Below are 10,112 nucleotides of genomic sequence, written 5' to 3'. Positions count from 1 at the left end.
CACGTCGGAAAGTTCATGACCTGTCTCGCGAGAGTTGAGGTTTCTACTTATAGAGGAAGCACATGCAGATATGTCTACGGTAAGTTTTTGTTTACAAACATTGTCTGCGAAGTCTTGTCGTAGACTTGAGGTATTCCTGTGATAAACATTCAGTTTTTGGGAAATTATTAGAAGGAATAATTAGTTTAGAAACGATACGACGCACAATTATAACGTAAGAATTCAGAGCTGGCCTGATGTAGGATTGGGAAAAAAGGAAGCGACTGGTGAACGTCTGTACTGTGTCTGCCATGTTTACACACGCTGAATATGCGCATGCTCAATGTCATCGCTACGAGCGGTAATGTATATATTATTGTGGGTCCCACATTTTTTATTTTCCGATGTTTTCAATTTTTATTTAAATTGAAAACAATCAGTTTTATTTTCTTTAATTAAAGGAAAGTATTTGTTTTGTTACATATATTACGGGGAAAATAAGATAAAGTCTGTTTTTTTGTAGTGATTTTTACGTATATTGGGGCTTTAAATAAAATACAAAGTTTTACAATAATTTGTGAAAAAAGTTCATATTTCAACTAATATAAAACACTTCTTGGTGCAGATGCAAGCATGCGCGGGGTCTTATTGTAGGAAGAAAGCAGAGTACCGGGGAAAGCCCACATTGTTGCAGAGTGACCCCTACCTTTTCCGGTCATTACCTGAAATTGAACCCCGGATGGCTAGATGAAAGGCGAGTTTGTTACCACAACGCTTCCTGACCACCCTATATGCTTAAGTGAACTGTACAGTTGATTATCTTGGAAACTCCTGCTGGATGGGTAATACCTGTAAATTTTATATCAATGGGTTTTGTATGTTGTAAGTAAATAATTCTACAGTCCTCCACCAGCAACCAGAGAAAGGGAACTGGTTTTGTGTTGTCCATCTGTTTGTCCGTCTGTCTGTCCTTCCTTTCATCATCTGCTATCTTGTTCCGGGTCTATCCCCTACCCTTCTTGTCACTGGACTTCATATTTGGGGTATAGGTTAATCTCTGTGAGACTGTGTGTCATATATCAAAATAGGTCACTCTGATCTACATTTTGACCTTTGACCCATATCAAAGAAAAAATTTCTCCTACACCACTTGTCACTGGAACTTCATAACTGGGGTATATGTTCACTTAGGTGAGGCACTGTGTCGTGTATCAAAAGTAGGTCAATTAGACCAACATTTTGACCTTTGACCTACAACAAAGCAATAATTGTCTGGGTTCTGTCTCCTGCACTACTAGTCACTGGAACTTCAAACTTGTCGTATGTGTTTACTTCATCGAATCTCCATTTGAATTAGTGACGTTACTTGGATTGATAAATTAAAAGACGCGTCCTCCGGAGCCTTCCGGATCCGGATTAAAAATTGATTTTGTGTATAAGTATATTTTTTTTTTCATTCTGAAACAAAGAACCGTTTTTCAAATTTGCTGAAATCAAATTTTTTTTCTCTTACATTTACATCAAACCTGCAGACGCACCAAATAAACTTCAAATTTGATGAATGACTTTCTATATATTTCCTGTTGTCCCTTTAATTAAGTATAGGAGAATACCCAATTAAAGATCATATAAAAAGTCTGATCGCGTGACCGTAGAAATTTATCAAACGAGAATCAAAATAACAGTAAACAATAATAAGATTAACGAAAAATATAGGCCAGCCTTTTCGTTAACAATTAGAAGTCGCTGATTGAGCGTGAAGTTAAATTTACCACAGTATTGTATAGTTATTTTCTATTGTTCAATGAAAAACGACTTTTAAATGATTTCAACATACCGTGAGGAAATAAACATTCCGTGTCAAGGGTAAATCCAGATGTGTAACAGCTTTCAGTTTTAAAACTGGTCCTGGTAGAACATGTTTCCGATCGGTCCTTGTTTAGAGTAAGATTTGGACCTGACAAATCTATTTACATCAGCTCTATACGTTGTGCTAATATAATGTTATATATATATATATTTTACATTAAATAGCAGATATTTTTAGTGAATTCATTAAGGGATGGACCATCACTTGCAATTTTTATAACAGTTTTCAATATATAAGCTTGAACGATAGAAGAAGTCCTAGAGGGGTCCTGGCGTTCTCTGTTGATTTGATCTTCATTCGATCGATACAAGATCGATCTTTTCCGTCCGTTTTTCATCTTTTAATTGTTTCAATCTTATCACTAATGAATGATGTTGTAATAGCTTAAAAAAAATCCCGTTTTTTTTAAAGAATTGCCCTTATAAAGTAAAAAATAGTGGGCAACTTTATTACTGAATATTTTGTAGCAGAAACATAACATACATGTTCTTCCAATGTGTTATCGTTAACAATTGAACAGTTTCGTGCCAACATAATTTTCATTCTACTTAAAATCCGAATTGCCTGAAGAGTGTTATGTATTCCAGACTTTTGATATTGACAGGTCCGTGTGGACAGTTAACTGAGTATTATATGTCTTACAATCTTGATAAACTTTTATTTGTTCGCAAATGAAATTTAAATTGAAAACGCAAACGATTTTAATCACATCAATGTTTATTACTCGCAAAATACTGGATTTATGGTGTCATTATGGTCCCCTTCCAACCATTCTGTGTTGTTGTTGGTAGTGTTGTTGTTGTTCGTGTCCATTTTGAGATATTTCAATGTGAATCATTTGACACAACATGTGGGAGCGGAAGTTTGTAATCGGAAGGATCAACTCCCCAGATTTTGGAGGCGTATTCAGTGACGGTACGGTCACTAGAGAACTTGCCTGCCGCGGCGATATTCAGGAGACACACCCTAGCCCACTCGCGGGGCCTGCAGTACAGTTCATCAACCCGTTTCTGACACTCAATGTAAGACCGGAAGTCAGCAAGAAGCATATATCTGTGAAAAAACATGATACGTGATAATGCGTGTTAATACGTCATGAAAAGTAGTTCTCAAGAAAGAAAAATCGATTGAATATGAACTGGTATTTAAATAATCCAAAAACGTATGGCTTCCGTGCGGTATTGAACCTTTGTACTAGAGTTGTTTGAAATCTTTTGAGTTCATTCACATATAAGTTATTGTTACGTGTAAATGTATACTGACTGACCTGGTCCATTATGATGAATGACATGAAAACAAGCGATAATTACTATTTCAACAAAACAATGCGGTCACGTATTATCACACTTATACATACATACCTATTGTGTATACAAACACCTCTTTTGAAGCCATATAAGGTCGTAAATTGGAGTATTTTGTATTCAGTACGCATTGTAAAATTTACAAAGAGAACAAAATAGGTGATATTTCGGAATATTTTCTTCAACCAGTAGACGATTTGAGTGTGAAGTTTCGACAATGATATTACTGGTCAGTTGTCTGGTGAAGGTGATGTCACTGGTCAGTTGTCTGATGAAGGTGATGTCACTGGTCAGTTGTCTGATGAAAGTGATGTCACTGGTCAGTTGTCTGGTGAAGGTGGTGTCACTGGTCAGTTGTCTGATGAAGGTGATGTCACTGGTCAGTTGTCTGATGAAGGTGATGTCACTGGTCAGTTGTCTGATGAAGGTGATGTCACTGGTCAGTTGTCTGATGAAGGTGATGTCACTGGTCAGTTGTCTGATGAAGGTGATGTCACTGGTCAGTTGTCTGATGAAGGTGATGTCACTGGTCAGTTGTCTGATGAAGGTGATGTCACTGGTCAGTTGTCTGATGAAGGTGATGTCACTGGTCAGTTGTCTGATGAAGATGATGTCACTGGTCAGTTGTCTGATGAAGGTGATGTCACTGTTCAGTTTTCTGACTGTCTGATGAAGGTCACTGGTTTGTCTGATGAAGGTGATGTCACTGGTCAGTGTTCTGGTGAAGGTGATGTCACTAGTCAGTTGTCTGGTAAATGTGATGCCCTGGTCAATTGTCTGATGAAGGTGATGTCACTAGTCAGTTGTCTGATGAAGGTGATGTCATTGGTCAGTTGTCTGATGAAGGTGATGTCACTGGTCAGTTGTCTGGTGAAGGTGATGTCACTGGTCAGTTGTCTGATGAAGGTGATGTCACTGGTCAGTTGTCTGATGAAGGTGATGTCACTGGTCAGTTGTCTGATGAAGGTGATGTCACTGGTCAGTTGTCTGATGAAGGTGATGTCACTGGTCAGTTGTCTGATGAAGGTGATGTCACTGGTCAGTTGTCTGATGAAGGTGATGTCACTGGTCAGTTGTCTGATGAATGTGATGTCACTGGTCAGTTGTCTGATGAAGGTGATGTCACTGGTCAGTTGTCTGATGAAGGTGATGTCACTGGTCAGTTGTCTGATGAAGGTGATGTCACTGGTCAGTTGTCTGATGAAGGTGGTGTCGCGGACCAGTTGTCTGATGAAGGTGATGTCACTGGTCAGTTGTCTGATGAAGGTGGTGTCGCGGACCAGTTGTCTGATGAAGGTGATGTCACTGGTCAGTTGTCTGATGAAGACGATTTCACTGGTCAGTTGTCTAGTAAAGGTGATGCCCTGGTCAGTTGTCTGGTGAAGGTGATATCACTGGTCAGTTGTCTGATGAATGTGATGGCACTGGTCAGTTGTCTGATGAAGGTGATGTCACGGACCAGTTGTCTAATGAAGGTGATATCACCGGTCAGTTGTCTGATGAAGGTGGTGTCGCGGACCAGTTGTCTGATGAAGGTGATGTTACTGGTCAGTTGTCTGGTGAAGGTGGTGTCGCGGACCAGTTGTCTGATGAAGGTGATGTCACTGGTCAGTTGTCTGACGAAGGTGATGTCACTGCTCAGTTGTCTGATGAAGGTGATGTCACTGGTCAGTTGTCTGATGAAGGTGATGTCACTGGTCAGTTGTCTGATGAAGGTGATGTCACTGGTCAGTTGTCTGATGAAGGTGATGTCACTGGTCAGTTGTCTGGTGAAGGTGATGTCACTGGTCAGTTGTCTGATGAAGGTGATGTCACTGGTCAGTTGTCTGATGAAGGTGATGTCACTGGTCAGTTGTCTGATGAAGGTGATGTCACTGGTCAGTTGTCTGGTGAAGGTGATGTCACTGGTCAGTTGTCTGATGAAGGTGATGTCACTGGTCAGTTGTCTGATGAAGGTGATGTCACTGGTCAGTTGTCTGATGAAGGTGATGTCACTGGTCAGTTGTCTGATGAAGGTGATGTCACTGGTCATTGTCTATGAAATGATGTCACTGGAAATTTTTATACAAATTTTCATTAACCAAACGTAGAGCTCCTTCTGGAAACATTTTTGTTTGAAAATCAGCCATGTACCGTAGAGCTTACTACAGAAATGTTTAACCACTTGCATATTTTATTTAGTGTTAAAGGAATTTTTATCCTATGCAATAAATGTTGTTTGAAAATGAGAAACGTGTGTTTATGTAAAACTGACAATTCATAATTATCACCAGTTAAGTTACTAATAATTTTGAAATATTTTCCTTTATTATTGATTATACAAATTGTTAAAATTCTGGTGTGATTTTAATGTCGGATTAAAGATGGAGCTGTATCAAACAAAAATATATAAAAATGCCAATTGATTTATTTTTATTAAAGAAAGACCTATCATCTATTTCAACATAATATGGATGACTGGAAGGCGTTGTCGGATTTTGTTCCCGTGTCACTTTGTGTGATGTTTTGTCTAAAACGACAGTCGTAACAGATATAATTATTTGAAAGGAAATGCAATCGCGTGACTCCCCATAATTTGTTATGCAACAATAAAAAAGTTGAGCTACGCTGTTAAATTCGACGTAAGGAAAAAAAACCAACTCCGTCGTGTGTGTGGTCTACCCTTTCTCGAGTTTCTACAAAAGATATCAGACTTATAGTATACCGACATTAGAAATCTTGTTTTTGCTTTTCTCTACTTATGAATCTACAGCTTAATTTTGAGAATTTATCTATTTTTGAAATAAGCAGAAGTTTTGATTTATCATATGAATATGCAAACAGTAAGCACATTATCCAAGTCATTCGAAAATGAAATTTTACCTACTTCTCAAGCGTAAAACGTCTTTTTAACCAGCTATTTGTAAGACCAGTCGGTCACGTTGTTTCATAAATTTCCTACACATTAACTCTATTACATGACAAACAAATTGGACGCATGGTTTCCTAAAGCCTGACATTAAGTAATTAAGTCATGCTCAGAGACTGTCCAATCCCTTACATGCTTAACAGTTAAAAACATCGCTGTTAGAGTATCACGTGATTAGATCCATACAAGAATTCTATGGTAAGCAGCGGTTAAATATTTGGTTGATAATTACACAGAGAGATGATCGGACACAATCAACAACAACATGCTAAACACTAGCTCTTATAACTATAAAATCGGACGCACGTCTAACACTTGTGTACAAAAGTACAATAATGTGTTTCTCTTACAGAAACTACCCTAGCACAATCTGACAGAAGAGTACGCGGTTCTCACGAATTCAAATAATTTATCAAAGTTGATCAGATATCTTTACATCACCCTGGAAAATTTATCTACAGACACAGTTGTCACAGATATATATATATATATATATTTGTCCATCTTTCAAACCATTGTGGTAGACCTCCTCTACAAGCTTTCACAGTAGCCCAATATATTTCTTGTAATTGTTTATAATTTATTTTATAAAGGATAATTATTATTACATTATAGTAATACAAATCCCAAGGACATACACACAGAAGGGAGTGTCTGTAGTCTTGTTTGATATTTTACTTCCTTACCAGAAGACGATTAAAACAATTTAGAGCACATCAATACCACGTTTAGACAATACTTGAGTCCAGGATATCCGTCTTGCCACAACATCGATGTTTCGATACCAATTAGCATGCTGTGATACAATGTTTTTACCAACACGCTTCTCATCAGTTATCGTCGTTGTTGTCTTTGAATACAGTGCCAAAGGTTTAGTCCGGCACGTCATTAATCAGGATTGCTACCCGAATCGCCAAACAGCAAATTGCACGTGTTAATATGAATTGAAGTACCCATAGTTACTCTACAAAGATTTGTCACGGACATTGCAAAATATTCCCCATTTTTACATGAAATTCTACATTTGAACCAAGAGACCCTTAATGTGGACATAAGGTTTTAGCTATTTCAACACGAACCATCACCTGCTGAAATGAAGTATATTCTTTTCTTTAACACAAATCGCCTGCACATGAAAATCTTTTCTAAAATTAAATAAAAAAAATCCCACTGAACAACAAGTTTCTTCTATCAGTAAACGAGAGCCTTATCTCCCAATGAAGAATACATTTTGTAAACTTACACCGTCATCTACCATGAACAGGAAACTTTTCCTAAAAATATATTCTATCGACCAAATAAAAAAACTTTTTAAAAAATGTTTATAATAAAAAAAAACACTGTTTACCTGTCTGAGAACACGAGCTGGTTATAGATATCCCTGAAGAGTCCCTGATCCTCTGGAGAGAAAAATCCATTGTTGATTTGATCAAGTGCTTGCTTCAGCTCTGGATCCTCATCGTAATATTTCTTTGGATAGTAGTTTGGTCTGGCATCTTCTACCTCTGTCTCATTCATCCCAAACAGGAAAAAGTTTTCCTCGCCTACTTCTTCTCGCATCTCGACGTTGGCACCGTCAAGGGTTCCAATCGTCAGAGCACCATTCAACATGAATTTCATGTTTCCGGTACCGGAAGCTTCAGTTCCGGCAGTAGAGATCTGCTGACTTAGGTCTGCTGCAGGGATGACTTTCTCTGCTAGGGAGACTCGGTAGTTCTGTAGGAACACCACTTTCAGTTTATCTTGTATGGATTCATCATTGTTGACAACTTGGGCGATGTTGTTGACCAGCTTGATGATTAGTTTGGCCATGAAGTAGCCAGGTGCTGCCTTTCCACCTATAATCACGGTCCTGGGTACGACTTCCATGTCGGGATTTGCTTTGATTCGGTTATACAAAGTAATGATGTGAAGACAGTTCAAAAGTTGACGTTTGTATTCATGTATTCTTTTGACATGGACGTCAAACATAGAGTTAGGGTTGACTTCAAAATTTCCATTCTGCTTCAGATAGGCAGCCAACTTTCTTTTGTTTTCTTTTTTAGATTCAATGATCAGTCGGATAACCCTTTCTTCGGTTTGAAATGATTCCAGGTTCCTTAGAAAGTGAAGGTTGGTGAGCCATTCGGTTCCTATAGTATTGCTAATGATTTTTGTCAGAGATGAGTTACACACCATAAGCCATCGTCTGGGTGTGATGCCGTTCGTGATGTTGTGGAACTTTTCGGGATACATTTCGTAAAAATCCTTGAAGATTTTGCTCTTCAGCAGATTGGAGTGTATACGAGCGACCCCATTCACAGCATGTGACCCAACGATCGATAGGTGTGCCATGTTGATACGTTTCTCCCCTTCTTCTTCTACAATAGACATTCTCCGAACACGGTCCTCATCTCCAGGATAACGCTGTTTGACATCATCAAGAAAGTGGTGATTGATGATGTAAATAATCTGAAGATGTCGCGGTAAGACTTTTTCCAGTAACTGCGTAGACCAGCGTTCGAGAGCCTCTGGAAGAATGGTGTGGTTCGTGTAGGCACATGTATTCTGGACAATCTCCCACGCATTTTCCCATGCGAGACCATTTTCGTCCAGTAGGAGGCGCATCAGCTCAGGGATTGCGAGTGATGGATGGGTGTCGTTCAACTGCAGTGCAACCTTCTGGGAAAATATTGAGAACGAATTCCGGAAGCCGTGCGCTCCTCCGCGTTTCGGGGATTTGTACCGCCGTATGATATCCTGAAGAGAAGCAGAAACAAGAAAGTATTCTTGTTTTAAACGAAGTTCCCTGCCTTCAAAGACGTTGTCATTGGGATAGAGGACCCTGCTAATGTTTTCAGCTAAATTTCGATCGTAAACTGCTTTCAAATACTCTCCATTGTTGAAGAAATTCAGATTGAAGCTATCTGATGCTTTTGCAGACCACAACCTCATAGTGTTAACCGTATTGTTACGAAAACCAGGTATCGGCGTATCGTATGGAATGGCCTGAACCACCTGTGTGTTAACCCACTTGGATCCTTGTTCGTTGTGTTCGATATTGCCGTAGTAATGTACAGGAATGGTAAACTCTGGCCTCGCATGTTCCCATGGGTTTCCATACCTCAACCACTCATCCGGTTCCTCCACCTGCCATCCACCTTTGATCTTCTGTTCGAATATACCATAGTCATAGCGGATACCGTATCCATAGGCTGCCATACCTAGCGTGGCCATTGAGTCCATTAGACAGGCGGCTAAACGCCCAAGTCCACCGTTTCCGAGACCAGCGTCCTCCTCGCTGTTCTCTAGCTCTTCCATATCAAGGCCCAACTTTCGCATTGTTCCTTCGCATGCTGGCTGTATATCTAAATTAACCATAGTGTTGGTTAGCGTCCGACCCATGTAGAATTCCAGAGAGATGTAGTACACACGTTTGGGATCTTTCTTGTAATAGTGTTGCTGGGTTCGAATCCATCGGCTGACCAGCGTGTCCTTGACAGTATGGGCCAGAGCCATATATAAATGCCAATCAGAGGCTTCGTTCCGGTCTTTCGCCATCGTGTAGTGTAGATGGCGATTGAAAGCATCCTTCAAAGTGTTAATGCTTTCCTTCGGTGCGATATGTCGGATACTAATCTGCCGTTTTTTCGTATCGTCATCAACAAGTGCCTCCAAACCGCGTACTCCTAGACGTGATAACGGGTCCGGATCCACGGACGACATGATTGGTACTGAATGTCACCAAGGACCGTATATGATGACGTCACTAGCATTGAAGATTGTTTTCGTGTTAACTGTGACGTCATAACCATTGTCAGGACTTCACTGTCTAGACACGATGCTTGTTCATCTGTGCTGACCGTATCTAACGCTGTACATTGTAAAAACGTTAGGATTGGACCTGACTGATATAGTCAATAGTTCTGTTTGTTTTTCTTTTCTTTTCTACAGAGGTAACATTGACCTATTGAATGTTGACTAAAATTCTGATTGCAGTCAATACAAAGTTACACAACGAAATAACGACATCATAATCGCTCAATGGACCGTTAGCATGCTAACATTCATC

The 10,112-nt window shown here is 39.4% G+C and overlaps 1 protein-coding gene across 1 annotated transcript; it reads right to left on the bottom strand.

The window, feature by feature from the left end:
• Window positions 1–2,673: 2,673 nt before the first annotated feature.
• On the bottom strand, window positions 2,674–9,766 carry LOC132549734 (glycogen phosphorylase, muscle form-like). The gene is made up of 2 exons (XM_060213688.1): window positions 7,410–9,766; window positions 2,674–2,902 (listed from the first exon to the last, which is right to left on the bottom strand). Exons 1-2 carry the CDS (start codon window positions 9,764–9,766, stop codon window positions 2,674–2,676), a joined length of 2,586 nt encoding a protein of 861 aa, XP_060069671.1.
• Between the last annotated feature and the right edge of the window lie 346 nt (window positions 9,767–10,112).

This window comes from Ylistrum balloti, unplaced genomic scaffold (genome assembly GCF_031769215.1).
Source record: "Ylistrum balloti isolate Yb309-2 unplaced genomic scaffold, AGI_CSIRO_Ybal_v1 Utg370076, whole genome shotgun sequence".
In the NCBI taxonomy this organism is placed as follows: domain Eukaryota; kingdom Metazoa; phylum Mollusca; class Bivalvia; order Pectinida; family Pectinidae; genus Ylistrum; species Ylistrum balloti.
This window is presented reverse-complemented; position numbering and strand designations above follow the sequence as displayed.